The sequence below is a fragment of the Callorhinchus milii genome, unplaced genomic scaffold (assembly GCF_018977255.1).
Source record: "Callorhinchus milii isolate IMCB2004 unplaced genomic scaffold, IMCB_Cmil_1.0 Scaffold13, whole genome shotgun sequence".
Classification (NCBI taxonomy): domain Eukaryota; kingdom Metazoa; phylum Chordata; class Chondrichthyes; order Chimaeriformes; family Callorhinchidae; genus Callorhinchus; species Callorhinchus milii.
In genome coordinates, this window is record NW_024704754.1 from 1,049,155 (window position 1) to 1,065,224 (window position 16,070).

Consider the following 16,070-nt stretch of genomic DNA (forward strand, 5'->3'; position numbering starts at 1 on the left):
TAGAGACTATTTATTATATATATATTTGTCTCTGAGTGTAAAGGATTAAGTAAATGAAAATATGATTAGCAGCAGTTTTAATGATTTCAGCAAGTAGGTGGTTAGCAAAAGAATCGATCACTGGCTGATTTCCTGTCCTGTTAACTTGTTTATCTGCGGTGTGTGTGTGTGTGTGTCTGCAGTTTCATTCATGGGAATGTAGAACAGGAGGAGGCCATTCAGCCCGTCGAGCCTGTTCCGCCATTTAATTAGATCATGGCTTGATCTTCATCTTTACTAGAATTTCAAATCTAATTTCCCGCTTTCTCCCCGTATCCCTTAATACCCGACCGGCCAAACATCGGTCAATCTCTTTCTTCAAGGTGTGGATGGATCCAACATCCACGACCTTTTGGGGGAGAGTTCTGTACTTCTACCACTCTACATTCCACTTACCAATTTACAGGCTTCCGGTGGAGAGGTTTCATACGTGTAATTGCTGGATGCCTTTTGAACTCCATATTTATGAAATTCAAAGAGCTATTCAAATGGGAGTGGGGAAGGGACCAATGGACTCGAACATATCACAATTTTTTTTAATTAAAGCAACAACACTGTAACCTCACTGGACTGGGTCAAACCTTATTGTGTAAGGAACTTTGGAGACCGACCCGTAGGATACAACTTCACTGTGCACAGAGCCAGCTGGTTTCTTCCTCCCCCCCCTCCCACTCTCCCCGTAAAAAAAAAGCAGATGAGACATCATTTTTAAATTGTACGACAACTTTTGGTTACTTTATACAAGACTGTACTATACCATAAAAGTAGAAAATCATTTATTCAGCACCTTTCGTTATAAATACAAAAGGTATTTCCACACAGACTAAGTTGAAAACAGCAAGGTTTTATTTCAGACTCGAATGAGCATATTCTCTTTATCCTCTTGCCGATCCAAATAGCTAACTTTTTCTGGAAAAACGGCAAGAAACACTTCATCTGAATCCGATCGTGACCTGCCACACTCTGATGAGGTTGTCTGTGTAGCCAGCGAATAATGTCTGGAAAAGAACGACAAACTACATTTACACAACGCCTTTCATGTGGGAAGGACATCCCTGGATGGTGCTGGATGGACAATTAAGGGTTTGCACCCAAGCTGGGGGTTGGGATCAGGAGGGTGGAGGGTAGAGGGTAGGGGTAGTAGGGTGCCTGAAGGTGCGGTCGAAGAGGAAGGTCTTGAGACGGATCTTGGAGGTAAGGGAGGGGGTGAGGCAGAGGGACAGTGAGTACACAGCATTAATGGCCATGCGTATACAAACATAAAGACACACACAGCAAGTCAATTACAATCCACTATCCCATCATATTTGCAGGACTTGTAATCATGCCCATAAGGGTCAGATGATTATGTGAATCAGTATAATCATTGGGATATTGGTGAACTGTGAGCGATTAGGAGCTGTGCTCGAAGGGAAGAGGAGAGTCCGTACCTGCCCATCGGCTGACCAGGCCAGGGATGTACACTGTGGGGGTTCAGCTCGGCTGCTCGCGCTGATCACCTCTTGCCGCAGCTCATCCACGATGATTTTCCCTTCAAGATCCTGTAAAAACAATCCACCCTCAGGTTAACTCTTACCTTTTTGTCCACAAAATCTTCAGTCAATTCCCTTTACAGTGTGTCCTGTGAAGCGCTTTGAGACGTCTAGAAGACGTGAGAAGGCGCGACATCAAATGCAAGGATTATTATTATTATTAATTTCCAACTTGAGTCACACCGTGCACCTTCTTCAACAGGACAGAATTCTGTGGCTTTAAGAGAATTTTAATGTTTCAGGTAAAGAGTGAAAACGTTTTCCGAGCACAGTTGCATTGTTTTTAAAAAATGGAACGACAGAATTTCTCAAATCTCGCTGGATTAGCAGAAATCAAAGTAAACGTTTGATTTGCCAGAGCGAAACCCTGCTTAATTCATGGCATTTTGCCAAACATTTAACAATTGAGGGAGTGTAAGTAACATTCCCAAGTCTCGTTGGCAAGAAAAACAGTTTGGTTGACCGTCAATTTCTGGCTATGTTATGGAGAACCTCAAAAGACATGAGGGTGAAGTTAAGTGACTGATGTGAGAACTTTCTATTCCCCAAGTTTGGTCTTCAACCTACAACCATACCCTGAACACTGAGTTGGCAAAAAGAGAGGAGATGCCAAATGATATTCATCAAAAAAGATAAGAGTAGCCACTTCCTTCTGACCATTGCTGGTTTGGGCAGCAAGATACTGGGATTATAAAGGATATTCTGTTTCTTTGTCTCATTGGATCTAATCTCCCCAGAATACCCAAACCTACCTAGCTTTCCATTACAGCGTCAAGCTGTTTCCTAAAACGAGTCCAGTGTCTTGCCTTCAACCACTCTTCCTGGTAACTCGCTGCAGATGTCCATCATCCTCGGTATAAAGAAATAATTTCTCACTTTTGTCTAAACTTCACAATACTGAACTAGATCCCTCTCGTCCTTCTGCCTTGATGTATCTGAAATTATCCCACAAATTATTCTGGGTTTGCTTCCTCTATGCCAATAAGCATCATATATACCGTACCTCTAGAAGGTCCCTTTTAAGACAACTCTCATCAAAGCCAAAGAGCCCGAGTTTATTTAATTGTTCTTCACATTTCATCCCTCTAACAGCAGGGAGCAGCCTTGTTACTCTTTCCTCTTTAGGTTGCAGGGATCAAAACTGAACAGATTCCAGTAATGACTTGAACATAAACCTGTAAAATCTTCAGTGGGATATGAACTAAATTTGGCCATTTAGCCTGTGCATTCCACATTGTTTTATTAGTGTTAGGACATGTCAAACAAGAAGTCAAACAACGATTTGACGATTTTCCCCCATGACAGATCCCACTCACACCCACTCCCCACCTATGAGGGAGTACATGCCCCTCCTATTTTACTTTACTGCAGTGAAACTCATCAGTGACCCAAAGGCAAGTGTGATTGCCTTTTTCTGTACAGTATGAACCTTCACTTTTCATGTGACCGCGAGGAAGGTGGAAGGAGAATTAGATGGACCTTGGTCTTTTATCGTCTTGCATTTCTTATGTACTTTTGAAAGCATTTTCGGTCTTTGCTGAGTTTCAAAAATCTCAGCCTAAAAAGAGATTGGAGTGCAGTTGAATTGGCTTCAGTGATATGGGGATGTCTGTCATATTGGTACTTAATAACTTGATAAAGAATTATTGAGACTTAACATTTGAGTGTCCTTCCAAGCAAAGGTACCTACCCAGATCTTGATACTAGGCCCAGTAGCTGCACAGAGCCAATATCTGTTGGGGCTGAAGCACAAGGCGTTGATGATGTCTCCACCGTCCAATGTGTAGAGATGTTTGCCCTCGTTTAGATCCCAGAGCATGGCCTGACCATCCTGCACAAGAAAAGGGGCAGATTTTGTTGAGAAAGTTTCATTTATTTTCTGCTCCAAAAATTTAAATCATAATAATTAGTAGCCTCCTAATCCTTGCATTTGATATGGCGCCTTATTACGTCTTTGAGATGTCTCAAAGCGTTTCACACAATATACTGTGAAGTGAATTGACTGTATAGTTTGTGGATAAAACCCAACAGCCGATTGCGCTCACCTGGGTAAATGTAGCCAAGACACCTTCTTTTCTAGGAGAGAAATACAATTTATTTTGTATTGCGCATTTCAGTTAGGAGCAGCTCTAAAAGCACTTTAAACAGGCAATTCCTAGTGTTATATAATATTCCGTATGCAATACAAAATATTACATTAATATGGCTTCACCTTTCAAGCCTAACATATTGCATATATACACAGCCTTGCTCCTTCCTACCTGTGACCTGCTAACGTCATATCAACCTGTCCACTGCCTCCACTCAGCAGCCTCCCAGCCCCACCCTCCTCTCCTCTACCCCTCCTGATCCCAACCCAGCTTGGGTCCAAATCCTGACTGTCTAGCGACTTGGGACGTCCTCCCGAAGTGAAAGGCACGGTGTAAGTGTCATTTGTATGCAAATTGTAATATAGGGACACTATTCGTTCATAAAGCATCCAACTAGAGCAAGAGAACCTTTATCTGTGGACCTTTTGTACATTACAGGTCATTAACACCACAGTCACAGCACCTACCTTGCCTCCAGAAGCACACAGGGATCCATCAGGGGAAACGGTTACAGTGTTGAGATAGCCAGTGTGCCCAATGTGATTGGTTTTCAGCTTGCAGTTGGCCAGGTTCCAGACCTACAAACGGTAAGAATAACGTTAACAACATAAGAATTTGCTGGCAGAAGAAGACCAAGCTCGATTTAGTTCACCTTCCACCATCCTGGCAGTCGCTTGACATGTCATGTCCCAAACTATATACTGTATCCCCCAGGTATTATTTTCTAGCAGAAATCTATCTCATTTTTTTCTTGAAACAGACAACATTTTCTGCTTCCGTGATCTGCTCCATACATTTACTACTTGCTCACTGAAATAGTCTTTCCGCGGATTTGTTAAACATTTAACACAAGGCCTCTCCACCTGTTCATTTTTTTCTCATCTTATTCATTTCATTTAGACATTCACCTAAGAATATAGGTCTACAAAAATTCACTCCGATTTCAAAAGGTAATTGAACGAACACGCCAGAATTCATCTCTCTTACCTTGACGAGCTTATCCCAGCCACAGGACACGATGATGGGGTTGCTGCTGTTCGGTGAAAAGCGAACACACGAGACCCATTCAGCGTGACATTCATCCTACATAAAAACAGATAGACAGACGTTAGTGAGATGAAAACACACATCCACATCTGTACAAATGTATAATGTGCTGCTCACATTACTCCCCCTGGCAAAAGCAAGAAATAAACAGTGCATGGATTTCTCCCTAACTATGAATATCAACATCACCCAAAGACTACTCAGCAGTTTTCGATTATGTTTTGCAACACATTTATCTCAGTCAGTCAATCTCAAGCCCCCCCCAACCCGCCACCCCCACACTGGTTTCCAAAGCTTTGACGATTCCTAAAGTAAACCACATTTTCATAGAACTTTAATTGGTAGAAAAGCAAGGAATATAATTTTATTTTAAAAATAATAATAACAATATGGTCACTCAATCCACGGCTGTTTGTGGTACACTGCTGTATGCAATTGCCTGTTGTAATTCACCCACAAAATTTATAAAATATTTTGAGACGTCTCAACGACATGATAAGGAGCTATATCACATGCAAGGATTATTATTATTAATAAACAGGCTCAGAAAAGTTACCTGGATTGTGTACTTGCAAACTCCCAGGGTGTTCCACAATTTTATGGTCTTATCCCGGGAACCAGACACAATTTGCCGATTGTCAGCTGAGAAGGCAACACTCAGAACATCCTTGGTGTGGCCTACAAAACGGCGGGTTGTGCAACCTCTGGAGGATTAAAAATAAAAGGTTTTGTTGTAACACGCAAGTTATGGGAAGGCATACTCCTCCAATTCGTTAAACAGAACAAATGCAATTTATTTTGACATTTGAAAAGATCCTGCAATCGACACTCACGGAACAGTATTCCGGCTGTGCTGCTTGGAAAATGTCACGGTGCCATTACAGCACTTACTACAGTAAATCTCACACAAGTCGTATCAGTTGGGACCATACATTTAATACGCAAAGTATGAGTTATGTTAAACTTGCAGAGAATATAAGCTCTGGAAAGGGACTTGGGAAGATTCACAATTTTTTTTTACAGAGCAGATTTATGCGAGTTTCACTGCAATTGCAAATCCGATGTCTCTAAAAGAGTGAATTATCTATGTCCTTACGTTGTCAAATCCCAAAGTCGTAAGGTTCCATCCCAAGAGCCAGAGAGGGCGAACTGACCATCGGAGGAGATGACAACATCACTAACAAAGTGAGAGTGGCCGCTGAGGGCACGCTGGGGGATACCATAGTTTGTCTCGTCCCGGGTTAACTTCCACATGATGATGGTTTTGTCTACAAAGAAAACAAAACAATGCTTTTAAAACAAGGGAAATCTGGGCGGACTTGAAGCAGTAAATCCGCAGATCAGTTTCCTTGCCTCTTAATAAAATGCATTGAAAAAAAAGTAACTCAACTCAATCCAACCACCAAGTAACGTTTATGCAATGCTATAGTCGATGGCTGCACGTTAAAGAAAGGTCCAAATACTTCCTCAGCAATTAAAATAGCTGGTGATTTGTCCAAAGCTGGCAAGTTCACACACTGATGCAAGAAGGGAGGCGACGGAAATTCTACTCAATCGCCTGAACACGGGACATCCTTAAAATTGGTCTTAAAAATATTAGTTGGAAAGAAACACGACACAAACATCAGGTCAGGCGTCAAAGCTGCAATGTCGCCCCCTTTCCGGTGTACAGTTTGACTGCTCTTCACTTACACCTTTGTTGTTCCTTTACAGCAGTTTGTCTGGAGGCTTATAACAACAACAATAACCTTTGCATTTCATACAGCGCCTTTATCACGTCTTCAAGACGGTCTCAAAGCGCTTCACAGGACACACTGTAAAGTGTAGTGACCGTGGATTTTGTGGGCGAAAACAATGCCTTGTCTTGTCTGGCAGAGCGACTGAGGGTTGGGAGCACAGGTGATCAGAGCAAGACATCACTGTGTCAGCAAGTAAAGCATCTAACAGCCCTGAGCCAGGGGGAGAGGGGAGGGGAGAGGAGAGGGGGAGAGGGAGAGGGGAGGGGAGAGGAGAGGGGAGGGGGGGGAGAGGGGAGGGGAGGAGAGGGGGGGGAGAGGGGAGGGGAGAGGGGGGGGAGAGGGAGAGGGAGGGGAGAGGGAGAGGGGAGGGGGAGAGGAGAGGGGAGAGGAGAGGTGGTGGGGAGAGGGGAGGGGAGAGGAGAGGGGGTGGAGAGGGGGGGGGGGGGGAGGGGGAGGGGAGGGAGAGGGGAGAGGGAGAGGGGAGGGGGGAGAGGGAGAGGGGAGAGGGAGAGGGGGGGGGGAGAGGGGAGGGGGAGGGGGAGAGGGAGAGGAGGAGAGGAAGAGAGATGGAGAGGAGAGGGGAGAAGAGGAGAGAGGAGGAAGAGGGGGAGAAGAGGAGAGAGGAGAGGGAGAGAGAGGAGGTTGAGAGGAGGAGGAGAGGGAGAAGTCTGTACAGCTTTGCCCACCGCGGACGAGGCGGGAGGACCACCGGAGCCTCTCCCCCCCCCTCCCCTCCCCGCCCCCGCCCCCCCACACACGGTACCTCGGGAGGCGGAGAGGATCATGTCGGGGAACTGCGGAGTGGTGGCGATCTGCGTGACCCAACCATTGTGGCCCTTGAGGGTCCCGCGGAGGGTCATCTGTTCCGTCATGGCGGCGGCGGCGGGGACTCGGGGCCTACAGCTCGGGCTGTGACGGGGCCACGGGGAGAGAGAGGGGGGGAGGGGGGGGGGAGGGGGGAGGAAGCGGAAATCACGTGCCCCCGCCCCTGCCGCCGCCGCGCCCGGATGTGACGTCAGCCCCCCCTCCCCTCGCCTGCCTCTCTCTGACTCGCCATTGGGGGGCGCTGGTGCTGAGGGAGGACAACCACAACAACTGCGACAGCAACTCCAAGTGGGGCATTGGCACAGCGGCCCCCGGGGGTGGGGGGGTGGGGGGGGTCACCAGGCCATGGCACGCGTGTCCACTCCCATCGCATGTGTCCACTCCCATCGCACGTGTCCACTCCCATCACACGTGTGTCCACTCCCATCACACGTGTGTCCACTCCCATCACACGTGTGTCCACTCCCATCACACGTGTGTCCACTCCCATCACACGTGTGTCCACTCCCATCACACGTGTGTCCACTCCCATCGCACGTGTGTCCACTCCCATCACATGTGTCCACTCCCATCACGTGTCCACTCCCATCACATGTGTCCACTCCCATCACATGTGTCCACTCCCATCACGTGTGTCCACTCCCATCACATGTGTCCACTCCCATCATGTGTGTCCACTCCCATCGCTCATGTCCACTCCCATCATGTGTCCACTCCCATCGCATGTGTCCACTCCCGCCACGCATGTCCACTCCCATCGCGCGTGTCCACTCCCATCACACGTGTCCACTCCCATCACACGTGTCCACTCCCATCACACGTGTCCACTCCCATCACACGTGTCCACTCCCATCGCACGTGTCCACTCCCATCGCACGTGTCCAATCCCATCACGTGTGTCCACTCCCATCGCACGTGTCCACTCCCATCACATGTGTCCACTCACACAATCTACTCCACACATAAGTGCACTTCCATCACCTGTGTGCACTCAAAGGGACGATCCTCATCACGTGCAGTGCTGCAGCTCAGGGGTGAGAGCCCTCGCCTCGCGAGCGAGAGGATCTGGGTTCGATTCCCGGGCGTGGCCGGGTCAGGGCAAAATGTCGGGCAAGTTCCCTCACTCCACCGGTCACGCGCTTTGGTCAACTGGCGGATTGCTTTTCCGGCCGTAATCGGCCGCCGCGTTTCGCCCACAAAACATCGAGTCAATTCACTTTACAGTGTATCCCGTGAAGCGCTTTGAGACGTCTCGAAGACGCGATAAGGCGCCGTATCAAATGCCAGGATTATTATTATTATTATTATTATTATTTTTGCCAACACTAAGTGCTGAATGCTCCTCTGCCGGTTTACATTTCCTTACATTGGAATCCTGTTCTCACCATAACCCCACGTTGCTGAGCTGAACTGCGTTTCGTTAATGCTAATGCATCCGACGCATTCAAACTCCACCCAGTTCTTCTGAGTTTCGTGAATCACCGTCTTTAATCCACCATTTTTTACAATGTGCCGAACACGGGAGGGAGCCGGCCATCATCCCCTCCACGCCGCGCTCCGCGAGAGTCTTTACTCTGAGCCAAAATAGCACGGCAGGGAATGCGCTGCTCATGTGATCCGCTTTTATCATTTTACTTCAATCTCGAAGAACGTTTTGCACGTTTTCCAATCCAATCCAACCCGAGAAGTGACCACCCTGAGAGGTACCTGCGGGGAAGGAGGACTTGGGCAGCAGTTTGCGAACAGTTGAATTGCAGGAGCTGCTTTCATTTTTTTCCCCCCACCACCCCCCCCCCCCCCAGAAACATTTAATTGATTCGCTGTTGGAGACGGTGCCACCAATCTCCAAGACACTGGAGTGATGGACACAATAGCAGCATTATCACATCTGTCACTGTAGTGGCCCTGCCTGGGAAACAGAGTCAGGCTGCAGATTGGTGGGGGGGGCAGGGGGTGGAGGGGGGGGAAGCGAACACATTAACTGCCATCTGCTCAGCCACCAGCATTTAAAACGATGGCCTTGAAGGGGACTCAGTAGGAGCGCTGCTTCCTTAGTAATTCCAGGAGAAAAAAATTCAACGCCAGGACTTCCCTTTTTTTTTCAATTTAAAAAATTAAAAATTAAAAATTCAGCGATGGCCACAAGAACTAAGATGACCTTTAACCGTGCAAGCAGTTCGGTTTCGTTTTTCTTCTGACCGGTTCAGGCAGAGTGAAGACATCTTGGGGAGGGGGAAGGGAGGGTGAATTGATTTGGCATCATTACCGAGTCTACAACTCTACAGGGGAGCAAAATTCAACACGCACAGTTAATGCTGAACCAGCGCCAGAGACAGATTCATGACTGCATTTTCATTGATGTTAATTCTTTTGCCTCTTACAGTACAGTCCAACTCTGCAAACCGGTTTCCCGATAATTTAAGAGAGAGAGAGAGAGAGTTGGCGAAAGACTCGTTCTAGATTTGGGAGCTTTTTGGGATAAACTTGGACCTTATGGAGTTAACGTGAAAGAACATGAACTTAATCAAAAGTTACAGGCGCTCTTAATTTCTAGCTGTGATTCCCCTTTAACTCCAACCCTAGTAACTGGGCTCACACGACTGAAACCCTGAGCATTCCCCATCATAAGTCAGTCCGCGTCAGGAGAAAGAATACACTGCAAACTGCAAGGATCATAAGTAAAATTGGTTTGAGTAGCCACACTTCAGATTCTCAGGCCACAGCATTCAACTGCACATAATTCAACATTAATTGGTTCAGAGTGACAAGTGGAAATGTCACACCAGTACAGTAGAGTGAGCTTTACTGAGGTCTGGATTAAGGGAGCTTTATTCTGCATCCGGCCATACTATTTATGCCCTGGATAGAATCATATTGAGTTCCTCAGCGCTGATATTTTTCATCTGAAAGCACAAAAAGGAAGTTTGCGTATTACATATTATTATTATTATTATTACGTTTAAGGCTATTGCTTTCAAATAATGCTCTTGTTTGAAAATTTAAATATTCTTTTTCTACATTTTAAGTAGCATTTAGCAAAATCAACAAGAACAGTCCGTCAACTTGGAAAAAAAGAAAAACATTATGAAAGAAAATTAATTTCTGATAATGGTATTTCCTTTTGAACCATTTTGAAAGAATAAATTCTGGCTTCATCGATCTAAATTAATCTACTGTGTGATTATCTTTTTTAGAGTTAGTTTATACCATGATGATAATAATAACAATGCATTGATATAACACCTTATCACGTCTTTGAGACGTCTCAAAGTGCTTCACAGGACAATACTGTAAAGAGAATTAACCATATTTTTGTGGGCAAAACGCGGCAGCCAATTGCACACAGCACACAGTCCCGCAAACAGTCGTGGATTGAAGTGACCAATTTGTTATTCATATATTTTTTGGAAGGAATTATTACCCCCGGAAGAGCGATCCGCCAATCGACTAACAGCCGGGTTCCTACTTACTGCTATGTAAATAGAGACATGTGGAGTAAGGAAACTTGCCTAACATTTCGTCTGCCCAGGAATCAAACCCATGTCCTCTTGCTTGCGAGCCAAGTGCTCTAACCACTGAGCTACTGGACTAAATGATGATATATATACACATAACATTTGGTGAAGCTTAATCCAATATCACTGCAGTATGAATCAGTTGGGAAATACATTTCTCGGTTAGCTTAATTCCCATTTAAACTTGCCATCACACTCTGCCTCTCACCTCTCTGGGTTGTGCAGGATAGACACTGTATTCACTATTATTTGTAGAAGATAATTGAGCCTATTCTGTCTGTTCACCTTCCCACTTATCTTGAGTCTCTGTCCACTAATGCAAAGTTTGTGTCTCGGTTAAACATATTAACATATCAGTCTGTCCATAACTTTTAGGGTATTGAATAATGAATGTCAGAAAGGTCTCCCCTGGGATATCCTTCACATATTACAAATAAGAAAGCTGAGAAATGATTCTAGCAGGATGTAATGGATGGAAGGGAGTTGGATGATCTCTATAAATAATAATAATAATAATCCTTGCATTTCATATCGTGCCTTATCACATCTCAAAGCCCTTCACGCTGTAACGTGAATTGTATATTTTGTGGGCGAAATGTGGCAGCCAATTGTGCACAGCAGTGTCCCACAAACAGCCGTGGATTGAGTGACCAAATTAGAATTATTATTATTATTTGTGATAAGATCTAATGTTTGTCTGAAATCAGACTTCATTTGAATAAGATTTTTCTGATGCAGATCGATCAACCGAATCGGTGATCTAAAAATCATTTCACTTTTAGCGTCTTGTAGCCTTGCAATATTTTCAAGGGCAAATTTCAGCAAGTGCCAGTGTAAATACTTCGTGTAAATCGGGTCATTAGATGAGAGAGAATGGAGATGTGGGTGGAGACAGCTCGGGGTGGGATCAGGAAAGCACGGTGTCGGAGTCGATTCGGGGACTAGAGGGAATAGAGATGCCGGAGCAGGGTGGAGTAATTGACAGTATCAAAGGCAGTGATGGATGGAGCCAGGTTTATCAACTGGGTGTGGGTGGTGATTAGTGGATGGGTGATGGAGTTTCCGAGTTGCTTGCCGGCCTACCACAGACAGCCACAAACATCTCCCAGAAAACTCCCCCTGTCCCTTCATTCTCCAGCAGTGCATCCGGTTATCCCTCGAATCCTTTATCATCATTGCTCTAATGGCTTTCTTTCAGTTTACCCTTGTACATTTCAGTCAATTACCGCGTTTCGCCCACAAAATATACAATCAATTCACTTTACAGTTTATTCTGTGAAGCGCTTTGAGACGTCTCGAAGACGTGATGAAGTGCTAACATCAAATGCAAAGACTATTATTATATTTATGGAAATAGTTCTGCCTATGTTTTTATTTACTTAAAATTTCCTCATTGTAAAATGATATCCCTAACTTTTAAACTTTGATATATATGGATTAATCTACTTCACAATTTCCAAAACTTTTGTTAAGCCACTTGAAAAATAGCCCAATTTCCTTAATCTTTTCCAGTCATTTAGGTTCACAAGGTCCAGAGCCATCTCTGTTGTTTATTCTGTACCTTGCCTAGGGCAATATCTATGGTTTGCTGACTAATACATTTGTGTGTGCCCATCTTAACATATCGATCAGAAATGTGCTCATCATCACACATTTTAACCCTATGAGAAGGATCCTTCCCTTCTGATTCTTCACTGCATTGTTCAGCTACAAAAGCAAACCATGAAAGACAGAATTACATTAATCTCTGAAACTAGGTCTGAGATCTGTGATTAAATTATTGACAAGGAAGCTCCCTGAGGTAATTCAGACAAGTGCCTTTCTGATCCTTTAGAGCACACTTGCCCTCTTGACAGATGTGTCTTGTCAACCCTCTGGCTTTACGCATCTCATTACACCCTTAGGCACTTGCCACAATCTTTCACGACTAACTAACTAACCGGAGAAATTATTTGCTCTTTATGAAAATTGGGGAAAAAATGAATCTCCCTATATCACCTCCAGCTAACTCTCTTAACGCAGAGAGAGGACCTCGAGTTGATGAATGAGAACAATATCATCAAATCTGCCTTTATTCTCGCACTTCAGTGTTACTATGGTGACACTGTGTAGTAAATTAGGATGATTCCCCCCACCTCCGACTATGCGAGTAAGATTTTGTACCGACATAAGGTGACGCGCGTGTTAGTATTTTGTGTGTTTGCGTCTCTTTCCCCGAGCTCAGCTGTAGTTTCTGCTACTGTCTGGAGGAGGGGAACTCCATCTGGAATGAGGTCAGGCCCTTGCACTGTTTGTCCTGCACAAGTTGGCAGCTCGCTGGCTTGGGCAATCCTCACACAGGAGGGTCAACTTCATGTCGCCAATCATCTCCTATATCCAGCTTACCCCGGCCACAATGAATCATAGAATGTTACAGCAGAGAAATTGTCTTTTTAGTCCATCGAAATACACAGTCAATTCACTTTACAGTATAGTCTGCGAAGCGCTTTGAGACGTCTCGAAGACATGATAAGGCTCCATATCAAATGCAAGGATTATTATTATTATTATTATTATTAATAATATCAACCCTGCACTGTGCTGGTGTTTTTCTGCACTTTGAGACAATGTAATCTTAGCTGTCCACACTCTTTAATAATCCTCCTCTTCAAGCATCTATGATACGTGATCCTTTTATGAAATAATTCAGCGACTTCAATGAGTTTGTGTCAGGGAATTCCACATTCTGACCGTATTCTGCATCAATTGACTTTCTAACCTCCCCCTTTATTTTTTTCCCCAATAATCTTAAATGTGCGCCTGCTCTTTAACTGTTGTGCTGACTCGTGGGAATCTCATTGATCCTATCGTAACCCTTAATAATTTTTCAAGATCTCTATCGGGTCACGCTTTAATCTTCTCAGCTCTGGAGAAAAAGACCTAAACTTCTCCATTTTTTTCTTAATAACATAATAATAATATCCCTCCTAACATTCCAATGACTCTATGCTGCTTTTTTTTTTATGGCAATTTTTCCCTCCAGTATACCCTTACACAGCACCCTATACTCTTCTCTGTGGCCCTATTTAAAGTCTTCTGCAAATACCCCCTCCTTTTTGAATTCTACGCCTCAGGACATAAAGCCCAGGATTCATTCCATTTACCTTTTTTTTTATCTCTTTATCTCTCTGCACTGCCACTCTTAACGTCCTGTGTATCTGCACACCAAGGTCCTTCTGCTCCCCAGCCTCCATTTAAAATCAAACCATTTAAGGTGTATTTCCTTTCCCTTATTCTTACTCCCAACATGTACTACTTCAGCAATGCACTAACTGCACCTGCTTCCTCTCCCTCTGCCCACACTCCCAGCCTATTCATCTTATCCTGAGCTTTCACAAGCCTTATTATAATTTGGAAATGCCTTTTTTTTTTCTTCACGTCACCAGCAGAAACCATGGTGGTGTGGCCTGTCGTTGTGATGTGATGTGAGATCCAGACAAAAGCAGCAATCATCACAAATATCTGAACGTTACACAGGCAATTAACACGTTGTAGTTCTCTCGAATACGATCCGCGTGGAAACCAATCCATCCGCACTTTCCACAATGGTGCTGAATTTATTATGTCATTTTTAAAAAAAAAAATACTAAACATATAGATTTCAAATTGACAGGCAATGTCTTAAGTGCCGGCCTTCGTGTTGTTTTGCATTCCTGGAAGAACATTTTGCTGCCAGAATACAGCACTAAAGAAACTCAGAAAAAAAACTGTAACGATTGCTTTGGTGAAGCACAACAGAATGTTAACAAAGCAAATCTTACAAATGGCATTACTAGTTTTGAATGCTGTCAATATTATTATTATTATTATTATTATAAGTGAGTATAATAAAAGGTTATTGTCTTAATTCAGAAATCAAAATTGTATTGTCTTGATTTTCCTTAAAAAAACATTTAAACATGAATAATGCAAAATAAACTTCCCTCTGTGGCTTTCTGAGCTGATGCCTAATGCTTTTATGCTTTTCCTCACTGTATTGAAATGAAAAATGCACTGTCTTCCATTCTTCACTCCACCTCTCTCTGGATCTGAACACTGTGGAAATAAAGGAAATGCTTTTGTCTCTATGATGTATACACACAACGTATTGCAGTATTTTCTTCACAGCCTAAAATAAAGGGTCTTTTTTTTTTCAAACAAAATTTCAGCCAGCAAATAGTTGTGAAATTGATTGCTAATTTAGCAGTTTATGTAAGAAGATTTGCATTGCCTTTGCCACGGCTGCGTGTAAAGATATTCCTGCAATAGTGGCTTCTGTGTATTGCACCTCACCTGCTGCAGTGCTCTGTGTGTCCCAATTCCCAGTTACATTGGGTGTAATAATTAAGATGTTTGAGTTCAGTCCCGCTCAGATTTCACATAATTATGACACAACTAATATAGCTCAAATCGCTAGGAGAGTGCTTTATCAGCTTTCGAAGGGCTGATGGAGAATGTAATTAAATTTTAGTTTATTAATTATGAAAAGAAGATCTAAGAGAGGTTTCAGCACAGAATTAAGAAAGCCTTTGTCTGGAGCAGTGCTCAAGCAGCAGATAGTGCATTGCAGTGAAGCCCATTTATCCCCACACACACAAAAAAAAATGCAGCTGGAAATGACAGCAACCAGAATTGGAAGCTTTGCTCATATATATATATATATATATATATATATATATATATATAAAATGTGGAGATGGCAGAGGGACACAAATGCCTGGTAAGTAGGGTTTTTTTTTAAAAAAATGACAAAATGCTCTCCTGCATATAAACTACACCCCTGTGATGTGCATTATCTTTCACCAGGGAACCAATCCAGCACTGGTTATTGTGTCTGGAGCAGCTCAAACGTGATGTCTGTTGGTGCACAGACATGAATTCCCATCAGCTGTACTCTTAGACAGTGCAGTGGCATAATCCGCCAGAGATGGTCTCCCTCTCCCTCTCTCTCTCTCTCTCACTCAAGACCACCTTCAAGCCACAATTATTCAAATTCAGCGCAAATCTATTCATTAGATAGACTGGATTTTTTTTTTTTGGGTGGGGTGGGGGTGGGGGGGGGGTTGCAATCACACCTACAGTTTCAAGGGCGCTGCCTCTGCCACGTGTGAAGCTGTAGAGAATCATTCTGTTGGCAAATATCTTCAGCAGAACACCGAGTCCAACGTTATTATAAGTTCGCCCGATGTCCAGTTGATCCCTTCACAACATTATCACGTTATCTGCCTCCTCTTCCACAAAGGCTTGAACAGTGTTTCACTGGTC

General features: G+C 44.0%; 1 protein-coding gene across 1 annotated transcript; it reads right to left on the reverse strand.

Annotated features, from left to right (window-relative positions):
• Positions 1 to 799: 799 nt before the first annotated feature.
• rack1 (receptor for activated C kinase 1) lies at positions 800 to 7,374 on the reverse strand (the record flags this gene model as incomplete). Its single annotated transcript, NM_001292487.1, is given in 8 exon segments — positions 800 to 1,037; positions 1,470 to 1,580; positions 3,262 to 3,402; positions 4,129 to 4,239; positions 4,649 to 4,744; positions 5,265 to 5,412; positions 5,805 to 5,976; positions 7,211 to 7,374. Coding segments are annotated over 8 exon segments (954 nt in total). The 3' UTR covers positions 800 to 971.
• Positions 7,375 to 16,070: the final 8,696 nt, after the last annotated feature.